At 34.2% G+C, this 18,804-nt stretch overlaps 1 protein-coding gene across 3 annotated transcripts in view; it reads left to right on the forward strand.

The window, feature by feature from the left end:
• Nucleotides 1-18,804, forward strand: part of USP47 (ubiquitin specific peptidase 47) — a 117,839-nt gene that overhangs the window by 84,326 nt on the left and 14,709 nt on the right. For all 3 annotated transcript variants that reach the window (XM_038569050.1, XM_038569052.1, XM_038569051.1), the window contains 10 exons: nt 2,355-2,522; nt 4,629-4,760; nt 5,206-5,282; nt 5,812-5,867; nt 8,364-8,476; nt 9,407-9,511; nt 11,614-11,821; nt 13,880-13,995; nt 15,996-16,115; nt 17,808-18,585. In XM_038569050.1, coding sequence (XP_038424978.1) covers nt 2,355-2,522; nt 4,629-4,760; nt 5,206-5,282; nt 5,812-5,867; nt 8,364-8,476; nt 9,407-9,511; nt 11,614-11,821; nt 13,880-13,995; nt 15,996-16,115; nt 17,808-18,585 — 1,873 coding nt within the window. The remainder of the gene's footprint in view (nt 1-2,354; nt 2,523-4,628; nt 4,761-5,205; nt 5,283-5,811; nt 5,868-8,363; nt 8,477-9,406; nt 9,512-11,613; nt 11,822-13,879; nt 13,996-15,995; nt 16,116-17,807; nt 18,586-18,804) is intronic.

The raw sequence follows: 18,804 nt of genomic DNA on the forward strand, positions 1-18,804 counted from the left end.
AGTGTCTTCTTGATAGAAGATATTCCTTTCCTCCCGTATTTTATAATGCCAAGTTCTATAAAAAGATCTAGATTTGTATAAGCTTTTTTGTCCACCATAAATTATATGTATGATATTCTTTTTTGATCAGAATAACTTACGATATTCTTTGAAAAGATAAAAAGGATCTCAAACTCTGGAATTATTTCTTTAAATATGAGCGATAATCTTAGATTTATAATTTAATTAGCAAAACAAACCAATCTAGAGGTGGGCTGCACTGTGCTTCTGGTATGTAGTAAACAGAACACATGTCAGTGAAAAAATGAGCAAATTGGGTAGTATGGCCTCTATTTCTTGTATTTATCTTAGTGTCTTTTTCAAGGACTACTAACTTTTTCAAGTTAAAGTTTGCCACCTCTTAAATAGGCCAGGCTAGAAAGCTAGAAAATAAAGGCATTTTGTCTGTTTTCCCTTTTTAGTTAGTTTTTTAGTTAAAACGTTAAATATTTTGAGAATGGGAATTTGAAGGACACCAGTAATGCTTATCATTTTCTTCTACTCATTAACCCCCCCCCCCATGTTTTCTGGTTCCCCTAACCTTATTCAGTAGAAGATTCTTAATGTCCCACTCTATTTGGAAACTTCTGATTTCATTATAGATTGTAAATTATAATTACAATCACTGGACATAGTTGTTAGTGATAAATCTTTATATTTTTCAAAACCATCATGAGTCGTTAGTTTCTGATCGGACCTGATCACTGTAGTTATAAAAATACCTCTTTCCAAAAGCTCAGAAATGAGCTTAATTAAGTTTAGTTAGTGCTGTTAAGTATTAAGAGATAATGTAGTATAGAAAAGCAACCTTTCTGAGCCTTACTTTCTCTGTTAAGTAAGGACAATAATTGCTTTGTATGGCTTTTATAAAAAGAGAACTCTTTAAATAAAGTAGACGTTCATGGAGTGGTATCTATGACCAGGTTTACATTTTGAAACATTTAATTTAAAATAGTATTTCCAGGGCTCCTGGATGGCTCAGTTGGTTGGGCATCTGCCGTCAGCTTTGGGTCATGATCCCGGGATCCTGGGATCAAGCCCCACATCAGGCTCCCTGCTCGGTGGGGAGTCTGCTTCTCCCTCTGCCTCTCCCCCAGCTAGTGCTCTCTCCCTCACACACACTCTCTCAAATAAAAAAATAAAATCTTTAAAAAATAAAATAGTATTTCCAACAGTTGTGCTTAAGCTAAGGACTCTCTGCAAAGTATATACCAGGTTTAAAGTAGACATAGTCTTTATAGGAGTCCACACAAACAGAGATCAGTCAGGATTGGATTGGTTTTTCTATATGTACCTAATATATTTCTTGTAAAAGGAGATCTACAAATAAAGATAACCTAGATATAATTTGACAGGAACTTTTAGGAAGTTCTAGGTGCATTTGTTGGGAGAAGAGATGTTCCAGCCTCGAGGAAGGTCAGGAATGATCTCTTTGGACTTAGTGTAGAGTTCTAGAGTGGGTTTTCACTTTGAACCAAACTTTATTGAGGAGTGAAGACTATATTATATGTTAGATGCAATCCATACAACAAAGTTCTTGGCAAAAAGTTGGTGCTTATTATTATATATTGCTTAGTTAATTTAGGAACTCCTGTACAACCTGTTAAGAGCCTACATCTTAGAGATGAATTCTCAAACTATTAAAAATATTTTAGGTATGTATATTAAAAATTTTAAAGGGGCAGGGAGTTTTTGGGGGATTTCTAAGAAGTAGAGTCCTTCAAATAAAATTTGCATGAGAGGGGTTTAAAAATCATAAAAGCACAAAAGAGTATGATTTTTTTGTTGTTATATTTCTACCTCTATGCACTAGAATATAAAGTTGTTGTGAATAGATACAATGTTGTTTTTCTTTCTAATTATCTATAATACCTACCACAGTGATAAATTGAACTTTTTGTTCAAGAAAAGAAATGATATTCTTTTGGGATTTGAGAACAAAAGCTCACTTTGGTACTTATGTTCTCTGCTTTTATTATTATTATTATTTTTGTTCTCTGCTTTTCTAGACTTTGATGAAAGACGGTAATTTAATTACTTTGCAACTATAAACATAAATGGGGTTTAATTAGAAATCTGAATCACTAATTCATTGTATTTAAATTTTAAGGATTGATGGAGATGCTTTTACAATACACTGTTTTGGCTTAATTTTACTAAAGGACTCAGAGAAGACAAATTTATTTAAAATAAATACTTTTATTAATAATATCTGAACTTACATGAAAAAGTTAGCAGGTAGACAAAATATTTTGCTGTGTATGTGTTTTCCCTTTGTTCAGCTTGTAATTGTAAGATAATTATGTTTTATTAAGAAATCCCCTCAGACGGAAAGTTGCACAGACAGCGGGGCAGAAAATGAAGGCAGTTGTCACAGTGATCAAATGAGCAATGATTTCTCGAATGATGATGGTGTTGATGAAGGGATCTGCCTTGAAAGTAATAGTGGAACTGAAAAGATTTCAAAACCTGGCCTTGAGAAGGTACCTTTTATAGTTTATGGGTTTTAGTTGAAAGAATAAAATAATCTCCTAGCCGCTGTATAATTCTGTAGCTACTGTGACCAATAAATTCTCTTTAAGAAAAGTAACTTTTGAAAAGGAATACCTTTTAAAAGATTTTCTTATGCATATATGTGATCATAATTATACTTTAGGAAAAGGTACTTATAGGCAGGGGCATGAATTTCTGAGAGGCTCAACTATAGCTATGTGACCAACCTGAGTGGTGGTACGGAAAGGGTGTTTAGTGGTCGGGAAACCACTCTGCCTTTAAAGCTGCACCTAGCCTCTAAATCTTAATATCAAAGTCTTCTCATTTAGCGAAATGAAAGTATTAGGCTAGACCTGTTGATTTAAAAAATTTTGGATGTGTACTCCTTATGAAATAGAACCAATCTTTTAGAGATGGGGGAAAGCTAAAGCCCTCAGCCTCCCTCCCCTCCCCATGACAGCCCTTAAGACACTTTAAAAAATGATATAGTTCAAGGGCCCCTAGGTGCCTCAGTGGTTGAGCATCTGTCTTTGGCTCAGGTCATGATCCCGGGGTTCTAGGATTGAGTCCTGCATTGGGACACAGGGAGCCTGCTTCTCCCTTGCCTATGTCTCTGCCTCTCTCTCTCTGTGTGTCTCTCATGAATAAATTTTTAAAAATGGTACAATTCCATGCCTCTCCCTCTGCCTGTGTGTCTGCCTCTTTCTCTGTGTCTCTCATGAATAAATAAATTTTTAAAAAATGATATAGTTCCATGGATTATAATTTGACAACTACTGGACTTGATAATCTGTCATAAAATCTTTTATGTCACTGTGTTAGTGATTTTTAAAGATTTTATCAAACTATTTCTTTCGTATTCATATAATCTGCTTTACTGAGGGGAGAGTTATAGGTCAGGTATCTTCAGCATGTGTGAATTGTGAATCACTAGCCTGAAGACTGATCAGTAGTTCAAGTCTTGCAGAGTCCTATTAACAGTATTTAAGAATGGCATTTCTCTTACATAAATCTATTTTTAGACCAAGACCATTATTCTAACTACTATTGTCATTATCCTTTACTTTCTAAAATTATCTGTTTCAGGGCATATAGGTAGGTGATCATGAATTGCTATGTATGAATAACGTTATGGACACATCATAGCTTAGTATAAAGAACATTGTATCAAGTATGGATTGGCAAATGATTCCCTGCCTGTTTTTCTACATAAACAGTTATGTCTGGGGTGTTTTGTTTTGTTTTGTCTTTTGGGTTGGTTTTTTTTTTTTTTTGGTCTTACTGCTAAGTAAGACTTCTTACACAGTATTGAATAAGAGTGGTAAGAGAGGACATTCTTGCCTTGTTTCCAGTCTTAGGAGGAAAGTGTTCAGTTTCTCACCATCAAGTGTGACGTATTCCTAAGTTTATTTGTAGGTATTCTTTATCAGGTTGAGGTTTCCCTCTTCCTAGTTTCTTTAGAGTTTTTATAATGAATATAACTATTGGATTTTGTGGAATTATTTTTCTGTCGATTGATAGGATCATGTAATTTTTCTTCTTTAGCCTATATTACATAGATTGATTTTCTAATGTTGAACTATCTCTGCATACTTGAGAAACCAGTAGATCACTGTATCACAGATATTACATAAATACATACAGATATAACATAAATACATTAGATGTTCCAAATCATTTTGTCACTCAGCTCTTTTACAAAGAAAATAGAATAATCTTACTTGAATAAAAACAACTATGTTATTTGGGACTTCTTCATCTTGACTGTACATATCAGAACAGTCTTCCATTTAGCACCTGCTTCTAAAATTTCAGACTATTGTTTTCTTACATAAATAACATTGTATTTCAGATGTACATAGTTCCAGAGGTTATAACATAAGTAAAATGTGAAGGAATGCACTGAAAGAAACTGTCTTATATGAAATTATGTGGTGACTTGCCATTTTAATGATCTAAGAGAAAAGTGTACCTACAATAAATAGCTAAGACAGCCAACATGTTATTTTATTTTGTATTAATAGATAATAGGAAATATACAAATAAAGGTTTTATATTTTTCCTCTTTTGAGTTACTTTTATTTTTCCCCCCTCAGAATTCCTTGATCTATGAGCTCTTCTCCGTTATGGTTCATTCAGGGAGTGCTGCTGGTGGCCATTATTATGCTTGTATAAAGTCCTTCAGTGATGAACAGTGGTACAGCTTCAATGATCAACATGTCAGCAGGGTAAGGAGGGTTTTTTTTTTTTTTTTAAGATTATTCTGAAAGACAGGAGTAGAGATGTTTCTAATTAAAAGCAGGGTTTATTAAAAATGGGAGACTTTGTCCAGTGAAGCGTTTTAAGACACATGCTAAGTCAGTCTTTTGTTTTGGTTTTCAGTGAATATCCTAGTTTGTGTTCATAATTACTTCTTTTGTTTTGTTTGAGGCTTGATGAGTGTTTCCAGAGATAGACTCCCCCCTCCCTTTTTTTTCTCTCTGAGCTGTCATGCAGGCTACCTGTTGAGGAGCACTAGACCTGATTGGTAGCGGCCACTGATTGTGATTAGATTTTGTGAATTGGTAGTTGTGTGGTCCATTTAACTGAGGTTAAAAATCGGCTTACCTGTTGACACAGAGGTGATAGTATTATAAACTTTACAGAAAGGCAAATAATGTAATAACTTTTTAGATAACACAAGAGGACATTAAGAAAACACATGGTGGATCTTCAGGAAGCAGAGGATATTACTCAAGTGCTTTTGCAAGGTAAATAACTTCCTAATTTGTACTGCTTATAAATTAGAATTAATTACAGCTTCTCAACATTTTTTTTTTTTAACCATGAAAGAGGTTTAACCTAGGGGTCAGCAAGCTATAACTCAAGGACCAAACCATGCCTGCCTCCAGTTTTTGGAAATAAAGTTTTATTGGAACACCAGTGTACTCATTTGTTAAGTATTGTGTGCTGATCTTTTCCTTTAACCACAGAGTTAAATAACTGCAACACAGAAATATGGCCCAGAAAAAATTTGCTGACTCCTAACTCAGTTATATTAATTGTTATAAGACAGAAGTTTTTCAAAGAGGAGATGTGGAAATCTCATAAATTCATTGCTAAGAACAAAGTACATTTTTCCTTTTTTTCTAGAATATTTTAAGCTTGAACCTACGAACAGTTACATGGTGTTCTAGTTGTTTGAAATAACAAAAACTATTTAAAAAAAATATTGGTGCTAGGAAATGGAACCTTTACATCTCCATTTTGTTGACATTAATTTTTTTATATTTCTACTAGCTCCACAAATGCATATATGCTGATATATAGACTGAAGGATCCAGCACGAAATGCAAGTATGTCAATATGCAGTTATTTGATTTTAATCTGTACTAATTTCTCCTTGCAAGTTTTGCAAACCTTAGATAACTACTTTTATCTTTATTTTTTTATTTTTATCTGTTCATGATAGCGAGAGAGGCAGAGACACAGGCAGAGGGAGAAGCAGGCTCCATGCTAGGAGCCTAATGCAGGACTCAATCCCGGGACTCCTGGATCATGCCCTGGGCCAAAGGCAGGCACTAAACCGCTGAGCCACCCAGGGATCCCTGATAACTACTTTTAAATGATAGGATGATTAAGTTTTTTTATGCCCAGAAAAATTAATTATAAAGACTGTCATGAGGGACCCCTGGGTGGCTCAACAGTTGAGTGTCCGCCTTAGTCCCGGGTCTGACAGTTGAGTCCCCCCAGGGAACCTGCTTCTTTCTCTATGTCTCTGCCTCTCTCTGTGTGTCTCTCATGAATACATAAATAAAATCTTAAAAAAAAAAAAAAAAAAAAGCCAAAAACTAAAAGACTGTCATGAGATAATACCAAGTGGCAAAAACACTTGGAAAAAAGTTGAAATGTTTTTTAATACACTAAGAGACAAACTCTACATTAAAAAATTAGATATTTATTTACAGTAAGTATATTCAGTGATAACCCCTAGACCTGTGTAACAGTCATAATTTGCCATCTAGATGGCGTAGAGCTAGTTATTTAATTTTTCTAAATCTTAATTTCCACATCTGTAAAATGGGATTACAGTATTTTATAGGATTGTAATGAAAAGTTAAATGAGATAACAATATTTTTGTTACACCTGGTACATAGTAAAAACTCAAAATTAGCTATTATTTTAATTATAAGTTTTTGGGGTACTTTTGGGGTACATAAAGTTTTATGATTCTAGTATGTATCCTTTATTGTGTTTTAATTATATTGAGAATCCTCGAAATAATCCTGTATACACAGCATGCAGGTTTTCTTTTTTTCTCCTTTTTTATTTTTAATTAAAAAAATCGCAGTTTCCCTTTTTTCTTAATGCCAACTTCTGACTGAAGCAGTATTGCAAATAAGTACGGATGTGTGAGTGTACCTATAGATATATACACAAATGGTATGTTAACTCACATTTTTTTCACAATTGTTATAATCATTGTCCTTAATTTCAACATATTTCCCTTGTTTAGCAACTACCATACTGTAAAATTTATTTTAGGTAGTGCGATGTTTTGTTTACATTTTTGTAAACTCATTATGTTTTAAATTCAGTTGGTCAAGGCTTAGGACTTAATTTATCTTTTCACTAGTGATAATTCAGAGTCTGGAGTCTGTCATATAGTGACTGTTTAATAATTTACTATAAAATTAATGGGGTTGTGAAAAAGGAAATTATAACAAGAAGTCATTTCAAAACAGATTTCAGAGTAGTCATTCTGACTTTACAGATAAAATAATAATACTCCACGGATAAACTTGTCCAAAGTCATAGCTTCCTGGAGGTAGAGCCAGGATTGTAGTTTGTGTGTTCTCTGTAGCACCCAGCATTCCACAGGTTTCCCTTCATTAGGTCAGTAACATAGCTTTCCTTGATTACTCCCCTTAAGCTGTAGTTTTGTGATGAAGCACCAGAGGGCGCGCGGTGTATGATTTGGAGTATTTTTACAACACCTAGAGCTCATTTCTAGAAATAGTGGATTTTTACCTTCCACAGGGATGTGATTTATATATATATATAAAATATATATTTTTATATATACATATATGTATATATAACATGCATATGTATATATAACATATATGTTATATATGCATATGTTATATACATACATACATACATACATATGTGTTGTTATCCCTATTTAATGCCTGGTAATCATTGGCTTTATTAAATAGTGTCATAATCTCATATTGTCGCTTTTAATGCTTTGAGTTACATAAAATTTTGTGGATAGAAGGTAGCTAAAAGATTGCTTTGAGAACAAAGGAAAGAGGAGTGTATTAGTGAGTAATAATAAGCAAATAGCATTTGTAATAGCAGCAGCAGCAACAATATTTATTGCATTTTATTATATTCCAGGTAATTACTCTGTGGGATAGGTGCTGAAGGTGCTAATAAGCTGAAGAAACTGTGGTCTGGACAAGTAAACTTGCCCAGGGTCACATGGTTTCATGGTGATAGCACAATTTGAAATTAGAAATGATTTTATTTCCAAGTTTCAGAGAGGCTTTTTCAATCTAAAAGTCTTAATCTTCATGTTACAGTTGTCCTGGAGCCAAGAGATACTATGGATTAAATATATGGCTTTTTAAAATATGAGACCTAACCTTATGTCATTATCAACTACCTCTTTACCCCTGTCTGGAAGAAGCTGATGTTCCAAGTTGAGAGATTGATGGAACTGAGATATATTTTGATGAGAGCAGTTATAGAAGTATATACTATGGAAACATAGTAGAACAAAATTAAGTAAAGGAAGATCAATTTTCAGTGACTCTGTCTTACCGTGTTTTTATTACAATAGAATTTCTAGAAGTAGATGAATATCCAGAACATATTAAAAACTTGGTGCAGAGAGAGAGAGAATTGGAAGAACAAGAAAAAAGACAACGAGAAATTGAGCGCAATACATGCAAGGTTAGATTTCATAATTTTACTTTGAATTAAAAAGTGCTATTGAATTTTGCTTGATTGCAATTCTCATAACAAATTCATTGAGTTGATTCTGTAGACAGTTATGCTATCATCATTAAGCAATGTAACCAACTATATTACTGTGAGGTAACTTATGGTTTTGTTTTATATGTTCATAAACACTAACATGTAGTGATAATACTCAGTGCTGGTAAGGTTACAGTGATATGAACATTATCACATTCTGCCACAAGAATAATAAACTGGTAAAAACCTTACTGCATAGAAATTGAGTAAAATTTATCAAGAGCCTTAAGCAAATTCATATATTTTTATATAATTTTCTTAAGGAAATACCTAATGAGATAACCACACATGCTATACAAACTTTGACCACAAGGACATTCATCACAATATTTTCCAAAGTAGAGAAAAATTTGAAACACCTAACTATATATCAGTAGGAGAATGATTATTTAAGTTGTGATATGTGCTTACCAAGAAATGTACAGTTGTTAAAATTAATGTTTTTTAATTCTTTTTTTAATGAGACATAGTCACTATCAATTACTGAGAAAAATAGACACAGGAGAGAATGATCTCAATTATGTTTTTTAAAAATTACAATATTTGGGGGTTCCTGGGAGGGTTGGTTAGTTAAGCAACAGACTCTTAATTTTGGCTTAGGTTGTGATCTCAGGGTCATGAGATTGAGCCCCCTGTTGGGCTCTACACTTGACTGGGAGTCTGCTGGAGATGCGCTCTCTCTTTGCCCCTCCCCCTGCCCACTCTCTTTCACTCACTCTGTCTAAAATAAGTAAATCTTTAAAATATTGCTGTATTTTGACTATTAGGATAAAAATGCTGTCTACAAAAGAATTATGTTTTGATTGATGACCTGCTGAGGTGATGATGATATTTTCCATTTTCCAGATAAAGTTATTCTGTTTGCATCCTGTGAAACAAGTAATGATGGAAAATAAATTGGAGGTTCATAAGGATAAGACATTAAAAGAGGCAGTAGAAATGGCTTATAAGGTATGTCTAATTGTCCTATTTATATCGATATCTCAGATAACAGTATTAACATTTTTTCCAAAATTATTATTAGAGTTAGTAGTAATGCAAGCACTTGCAGTTATGTTCATAGCCCATTTACAGAATCTGTCTCTCTCAAGTGTGTAGTTCATACCTCTTCTATAGAACATAGAACAGATGCATTTGAGGAATTCATTACTCTGAAAGCCAGTTCAATTTTGTAGAACAAGAATTAGAGTTAGAAACAAAAATTTTTTTGTTCCTTTCATTAATTTAGCAGATATGTATTGAGAGCCTCCCCACAATTTGCAATTATGTTATGGTTTAGATGCTATAAAGTAAATCAGTAATATATTCAGATTATTTCTTCTGATACATTAACCAGGAGAAGGAAGCAGCTATGCAGAAAGTTAGGGAAGAATATTTTAATAGAGACGACAGCATGTGTAAAAACTGAAATGAGGACTTGGCTGGCATAATCAGAAAACTGAAAAAGGGAACAGTATATTCAGAGTGGCTTGACTGAGAATAGAATAGCATGAAATCAAATTAGAGACTTTGTATGAGTAGAAGTTTGCAATTTATTCTAAGAATAATGGGAAATTATTAGGGTTTTGAAAGGCATTTAGAAAAGGAAGCATTCTTTAATCAGCTTGTTCTAAATGTCATCTGTAATACTTGACAAAAATATCTTTTGCCCATTCCATATAAATATTAACATCACTGAACTGAAACTAATTAGTTAGGGAAAAAATGGCATACTACATCATTTCATTTATAATTTATGTGTAGAACCAATGAGAGAACTAAAGGTAGTACACAAGATAGCTGACATTGTTTCTTAAAGTGTGATTCATATTTGATTGTATGACTATTCTAATTAATGCCACTGTTCCTTACTAAACTATAAGTGATTACAATGGCAAAGAGTGTTTTGGTTTGGCTCACAATCGCATTTCTAGTACTTTACCTGGTATGCAGAAGAATCAGAATTTGGATGGGTATGTGGATGAGTAAATGAATGACCAAATAGTAAAATGGATGGATGGTTCTAGATTTACCTCATTAAAAGTAAAAATCCTTTAAACACAGTGATGGACTCTAAGTATCATCTTTGCAAAACAATAGTGAAGCCAAATGAGACTAAAATGGAGGAAACATCTTAATTAAACTGTTTTACAATTAGTGATAGCAGTAACAGTAGTTTATGTATTCCAGCAGTTTTTAATCCAGGAAGGAAAAAAATGTCTTAAAAATAAGAAGTAAAAGTTCATAAATAGTCAAATGGAAGAGAGAAATAAGTCAATCTTATGTACCAGAAAGAGAGCTCTATCTTTGGGGAGAATTGAGGGTGAATAAAGGTCAGTGGGGACACACCGCAAGGCTTACTGTTTTTCTTAAAAATCAGTAATAATAATAATAATAATCACAGACCATAAATAAGTATAAAATACTTTGAAGTAATCCCATGTGTCTCCAGGCCATTTATGTTTCACTTAAGAGATGTTGCATCCATAGTATGTCATCTACCAGTGATGTGAGCTAGGGAGAAATTGATGAAATTCCTGTGCCCTGAACCATAGGGACTCTGGAGGCTCATCTGGAAAGGGAGTTGCAGAGTGGTACATGGGAGACACCAAAATTGTGGCCTCTGTGGTGGCTCTCCGAGGCATGCTGTTCCCCTGCGCTTAGCAGAATGGTTAAACCCAAACATGTGAGCTGCCAGTTCTTCTCCAGGTTGGGTTAAACAGAAGCCTCATATTCTCACTGGTGATTCTCCCGTGTTCCAGTTTAGCGATTATAGAGCAGTAGCTTATAACACATAGATTTTTAATCTATCTAAAGTTTAGAATGTTAACTTTCTTTAAAACCAGATATGTCTTTAAAATTTGTTGGTGCATAAATTGTATGATTTGGGGGATAAGAAATAATGATTATTTAAAAATAGCATTGGCATTGTGCCTTTAACTTTGATGTCTTTGGCTTTGATGCAAATCATAAATTCATGAATTTTGTTAGGAGCTATTGGTAGTGCAGTTAAACATCAGACTAAAATACTGTATATATTTTTTTCTTGTTTCTTGGGCATTGTTTCCTTTTAGATGATGGATTTAGAAGAGGTCATACCCATGGATTGCTGTCGCCTTGTTAAATATGATGAGTTTCATGATTATCTTGAACGATCATATGAAGGAGAAGAAGATACACCAATGGGACTTCTACTAGGAGGAGTCAAGTCAACATATATGTTTGATCTGCTACTGGAGACGAGAAAGCCTGATCAAGTTTTCCAGTCTTATAAACCTGGAGGTAAAGAATTTTATGGTATTTTTAAGTTGTACTAAACTTAAAATTTGCATAAGAAGGTTTTTTGCTACTAAAAATGAGTTTAATTTTAAATTTTATATGTTCTTAAAATGCAGAATAATTTTAATAGGTTAGGAAGTAGTCAGCAACAAGCTTGCCAATGAGGTTCTAGATTACTTTCAAAGAGCTATACACAAAATTTTTTTAAATAGGGTTTTTTTTTTTAAGCTTATAATTTTCAGTGGGATTTTTCTCTTTTAGTACTCCCTTCTCTCCTCCTGTTTCCCAACCCTCTCTATTTATAGGAGAGACCCTGGTCCAAGAAAAGCATATTCCCATAAAGTTTCAGAAGTAGAGTCTATTTTTCAGGGCCTCCTTGAAGAGGTGGTTTCATAAGCCATCACTGCCAACACTTTTTATTTTTCTCCATACTCTCCAGGGACTTCAGCTTTTTGTTTTGTTTTCATTAAAATCTAGCACATTCCTCAATATCTTGGTTGTTTTTTTCTTTGCTTGAGACTGATCTTAAAAGCAAATGACCACACCCCTAGCTGTACCAGGAGTAGTCCCTAAAGACAGTTACATGTCCAAAGTCTTCTAATAATCACTATATGTAAACTGTAACAAATAGAAGACAATCAAAACGTTTAGTGAATTCTTACTATTGTTGTTGTGACCCTAAATCCCTTGCATTTATTGTTAATCAGAATTCAGACTTATATTCTCTACTTTTATTCCTAAAATTTGAACTTATAAAACCTTCTACTCTTTCAAATTCTGTTCCTCTTTGGATCGATCCTACATATCTCTCCTCTCTCTCTCTCTCTCTAATCAGGGCTCCTCTTTTCTAAGTAGATTAAGTACCATATTCTCTAAAGGGCTTCATCAGTCAGACTCTGCTCTATTTATTTTTTAAAAAATATTTATTCATGAGAGACACAGAGCGAGAGAGGCACAGACACAGGCAGAGGGAGAAGCAGGCTCCACCCAGGGAGCCTAACGCGGGACTCGATCCCAGGTCTCCAGGATCACGCCCTGGGCTGAAGGTGGCGCTAAACCACTGGGCCACCAGGGCTGCCCTCTGCTCTGTTTATAAAGAGTTCCTTTGGAGCATTTCCTTGCAGGTGATTTTTGGACTAGCTAACAAAAATTATGATTACAAGTGTAACACAAGTCAGGAATAAAACCACTTTTTAACAAGAACTCTCCATGTGAGTATGGATTGTAAAATTAGGATTTTACTATCCAAATATGGATTGATAAAGAATTCTTTATTTATAAATAATTAATTTTAGAATATTTTGTCTGATTTCAATTAGCAACTTAGGGAAAAAACTGAGGATTTATGTATACTTCATAAAAGAAATTAAAACATTTAAGCCAATGTAGTGTTTGAAGATCGTTTGCTTTCCTAGTTACTGAAAGTTTAGTTATCTACAATCTGAAAACAGAAGAGGAGAATATAGGATTAAATTGTAAAATGAATTTAAGTGAAAAAAACCATGTACCAAAGCAGTTTTTCTGTAGAATTTTCTGTAGGATGTAGAGAGTATTATTTTGAGGAGAGGCAGTTTTTGAGTATGAACAAGATCTGGAGTGGTATAATGAAAGTTGTTCAAAAGCAGGTAGGCTGCTGTGTCCCCTTTAGAATTTGTTTTATGTTCTCTAGTTATATTTATTTAGTGTTGTGGTTTGGGTCTGTATTTTGGAGCTTTGGGTGTTTTTAATATGCTCCATAAATTTGACTGTGTTATGTTTTACAAGGAAACAAAGTATATACTTTTAAAAAATCATGTTTTGACTGTTGTTTTAAAGAGATAGGAGAACTTTTCCATTAGCTTCATTTCTATTTCTTTTTTTAGATGTTTGTAATATGATAAACTGTGAAAGAGAAGTTTTAACTTGTATTATTACATGTATAACATTGTGTGTTTACCATCTTGGTGATTAGAAAAACATTCTTTGCCATTTATTGGAAACACATTAAAAGTGCAGTGCTCATATGAAATATGTTTTAAAAATAACCTCCAGTTATGTTTTTCTGTTTTTCAAATGTGACAGAAGTGATGGTGAAAGTTCATGTTGTTGATCTTAAGGCAGAATCTGTAGCAGCTCCTGTCACTGTTCGTGCTTACTTAAATCAAACAGTCACGGAGTTCAAACAACTTATTTCAAAGGTAAGTTTTAAAATTGGTCAGTGAATATTTTTAGTGGCCTCTCTGTATAAAGCATTATGTGATAGTTCGAGTAAGGTAGAGGAATTAATATATACTAGCAGGAGGCAAGTATAGTTAGAAGGACTCTTCAAGGGGAAGACATCAATTGACAAAAGTATGGAGGTCAGGAAGTGTGAGGTAAGTGCACATAGCAATGGCATATGGGTTTGGCTAGATCTCTGTCAAGTACATGCCTAGAAGTAGAAGGTAGTTTATTTCACAGAGAGTCTTTAAGTGGTAGACACAAAAGGATGTGCTCTATTTGACGTAGGCAATAGGAAGTAGGTTGTTTTCCTAAAAGTACAGCGGTGGTATGATGAGAACTCTACTGTAGAATGGTTGTCTAGTGACACTAGGCTAGTATTTCAAATGGATAGAGGGAGGGGAGGAGTCAGGAATGTAGATGAGGAGGCTCTTGAAATAATTCGGGTGAAGGCATAGGACTAAAATGAGAGAAGGTGTGGCTTGTTAGAATGGTATAAAAGGTGAATCTGCCAAACTTGTGATTGGTTGGAGTCAGGCAGGAAGGAGCACAGATGACCTGAGAAGTTTCAGACTTGGGTCACCACGAAGAAGCAATGAACTATTAATAGATATGGAGGGGCACATTTGACAGGGGAGGTGGTGAATTAAACATTGGCCACATTTGGTGACTTAGTGATAAAGAACATAGACTGATTCAGAATCTTTGACCTGGAAAAGTATGATGAAAACATTCCAATTTCCCCTGACCTAAAGCTAGTCCACTGCAAATGAAATGATTATACTGGTCTCTGTAGGTAACATAACTAAAATTGTTCAGAGTTCTTGAGGCCCAGGTTCAGATGCCTTCGTGTAGTGGAAATTGTTCAGTAATTGCAAGCCAAGAAGTTGATCCACTTTCTAGGCATTCATCTTATGCAGTATTGTCTGTTATCTCATCTGGGTTTTTTAATGCCTATTTTAACAGGGTTGATGTTAATGGAACAAATAAATGCTTTGTTTGTGGGGGAAAAATGATAAAGTATTATATAAAAGTTGGGTTTTAAATATCATTATGTTAACAAAACAATGACTTCTAACTCTTCTGCCTAAGTAATAATTGGAGGAGACAGATCCCGTTTTGAAGTTACATTTTACAATTAAATTTCTCAGAAAAGGACTACATTAGTGTGCTTGCTCTATATTACAGTTTAATCTAGAGTTTGAGCTCTGAGGTAGACTGCGTAAGAAACACGTGATGTTCCCTTCCCTGTAAAAGCTAATACAATAATAATAATTTGTTGGGGAAAAACACATCTGTAGAGAATAAAGGCAGTTTCAAAATATTTTGCCAAGAAGTGCAGTGGAGAAGGTATAACTAGACTGCCTAAGAATTAGTTATCTGTAATTGTGTTGAAAACAAATCATGCTTTTAAAATGTGAATTTTTTTGTCTGCTCATTTCTTGTGAAATTCCTATAATGACACCTCAAATTAAGGACATGTAATTTTAGAATAACTAAATTTTACTTATTAATTTAATGCCATTTTTCACAGAAGAAAAATGATTTAGTGGAAGTATTAATAACTGTTCACAGAATACAGAATAACCCATCAAAAGTTAAGAAGTTAAACAGGGTATTGGTTTGATATCTGCTCTCAGTTTTTGTTTCATTGGAAGCAGATCACCTCATTTACTTTGTGCAAGTATGAGAGGAATTGAATTTTTAGTGAAAAATCATTACCTTAAAAATAGTCTCAGAGCATACATTTGTAAGGGATACTTCGTTTACCTAATGTACAGCATAATTAATGTGTAGGACTGAAATTTTTCCATAAATTCTTAAAAGTTTTTGTAAACCTCTGCAAAAATTATTTTCTCTGAATTTTCTTTCTATTTTTAAGAACTCAGCAGTATCTCATTGTCCACATTTCCATGTCAAGCAGAATTATCCTTGTGAGACCTTTTTTTTTTTTTAAATCAAATCTCTTCCATTACAGGCCATCCACTTACCTGCCGAAACAATGCGGATAGTGCTGGAACGCTGCTACAATGATCTGCGTCTTCTCACTGTGCCGAGTAAGACCCTGAAAGCTGAAGGGTTTTTTAGAAGTAACAAGGTATGTCTTTTAGTTTTTCGTTACTATTTTCTATGCTGATAATAGTAAATCAGGTTTTATATTACAAGGCTGGCCTATAGAGCTATCCACCATTTGTCTATAATTTACCTTGTTGAATTCCCCCATTCTCTCAGTAATTACCTTCTTTTGTAATCAGGTGAGATCAGACGTCTTTCCATCCTTCTCAGTCAGTCCTGCTGGTTCTTCTCTGTCTTGTTCATGAGCTACCCCCACCTGCAGTGTTCTTCCCCCCCCTCCATTTTTTTTCAAGCCCCAGATTAGTTCCTGGTGAAGCCTTCCTAACTATTTCTATCCACAACTGTCCGGTCCTCTTAATTCTTGAATCATGAATTCTGTGAATTTTGTTCATTCTTGAACTTCTCCCCTAAAACAGTACCTCATGGTGAAAGTCAAACATATGCCTACTCTAGAGAGGATTGTCACTTTGAGTTCGCCCAACATAATTTCCTTTGCCTACTTATTTATCTCTGATAGAAAAAGGAAGTTCACATTGATCTGTTTGTTTCATCTCTTGATAGCATTATGTGTTCTGTCATTTATTGTTTTTCCTATTTTATTCCTAATGCCATCAGTTTACTCTGGATAAATTGCATCCAAAGTTTTCCTTGTTAGTCATGTTTTATTTATTGCCTTTTCCAGTCTCATTCATCTTAATGCAGTCTTGAGACTTTTATATCATTTAACCTTATTTAGTGTTGTCATATTAATCCCAATGTGTAATTTTTACTTACCTCTGTTTTCTTTGGATACTTTCATGCACTGTTTGTGTGCATATCATTAAAATCTCTAATCTATCCTAATAGCATTCTAGGGTGAAAAATGGGAGGGATCTCCCTTTATTTCTTCTTTAAATGATCAGCTAATAGTCCTGATTTGTAGCATTTATTGAACAGTTGTCCACTCCCGTTTGATCTATATTTAACCACCTACTTCCCCCTAAGATTATTTGAAAAACATCCCCAGATGAAATATTTTATTTATAAATAATCTTTATTATATCTCTAAAAGGTGAGAACTTTTAAAAAAAACATAACCGTAATTATATTATTACATCTGGAAAATTAACAGAAATGCCTTAATATCAAGCAATCTCTAGTCAGTATTCAAATTTCCCTGGATATCTTGTAAAATTTTTTTCTGATAAGATTTTTTTGTTCAAATAGGATCCAAATAAAGTCTAGGATATACCGCTCAAGTCTATTTTAACCTAAAGATCTCCCTATGTGTGTTTATTTCCTTGCCATTTTTTCACTCTAGAAATCAAGTCATTTGTCCATTAGATTTTTTTTCCCTATAATCTGGATTTTGGTATTGCATTCCCAACATGTTTTTTACACATTCCTCTATCTGTATTTGTGCTAAGCTTATTTTCGTAATGGGCAAGATATGGAATACAGAAACATTCTGAAAGTGGGCAATTCAGTATAAACAGATAATCTGCGTATGCATGTGCGCATCCCAACTGTCTTGTCAGTTTTATGGCTAATTAAAAAGACATGAACATAATATTAATTTTATTTAGTCTCCTAAAATAATACACATTCCCTTTAGAAATGTTTTCATCCCAAATTTTACAACTTACTATGCTCTATCTTGTAATGAGATGATATGAATGAGAATGAATGTCACTAAAATTAATGATGTAATGTAACTTTTTGGCTTACTGTTTAGGTGTTTGTTGAAAGTTCTGAGACTTTGGATTACCAGATGGCCTTTACAGATTCCCATTTGTGGAAACTCCTGGATCGTCATGCAAATACGATCAGATTATTTGTTTTGTTACCTGAACAGTCCCCAGGATCTTATTCCAAAAGGACAGCATGCCAGAAAGCTGGGGGCGATTCTGGTAATGTGGATGATGACTGTGAAAGAGTCAAAGGACCTGTGGGGAGCCTAAAGTCTGTGGAAGCTATTCTAGAAGAAAGCACTGAAAAACTCAAAAGCTTGTCACTACAGCAGCAGCAAGATGGAGATAATGGGGACAGCAGCAAAAGTACTGAGACAAGTGACTTTGAAAACATAGAATCACCTCTCAATGAGAGGGACTCTTCAACATCAGTGGACAATAGAGAACTTGAACAGCACATTCAAACTTCTGATCCTGAAAATTTTCAGTCTGAAGAACGATCAGACTCAGATGTGAATAATGACAGGAGTACAAGTTCAGTGGACAGTGACATTCTTAGCTCCAGTCATAGCAGTGACACTTTGTGCAATGCAGATAATGCTCAGATTCCTTTGGCTAATGGACTTGATTCTCATAGCATCACAAGTAGTAGAAGAACTAAAGCAAATGAAGGGAAAAAAGAAACCTGGGATACAGCAGAAGAAGACTCTGGAACTGATAGTGAATACGATGAGAGTGGCAAGAGCAGGGGAGAAATACAGTACATGTATTTCAAAGCAGAACCCTATGCTGCAGACGAAGGTTCTGGGGAAGGACATAAATGTATGTACTTAGAAAGAAAAAGGCTCTTTGAAACAGCACCAGTTGTTTTCTCAGTTTATATAAATTTTTAGTTGAGAAAAGAATCAGCTAAGAGTTAGATACTTTGTTCTAAGACCACCCATAACTTCCTGGATTTTAAGAAGGTCCTCTGTTGCCTTTGCTTTCATGTTCGGTGCAGTTGTAGTAGCAAGTGTTCTTGGATGTCTGCAACACGTCAGA

The sequence above is a fragment of the Canis lupus genome, chromosome 21, assembly GCF_011100685.1.
Source record: "Canis lupus familiaris isolate Mischka breed German Shepherd chromosome 21, alternate assembly UU_Cfam_GSD_1.0, whole genome shotgun sequence".
NCBI lineage: Eukaryota > Metazoa > Chordata > Mammalia > Carnivora > Canidae > Canis > Canis lupus.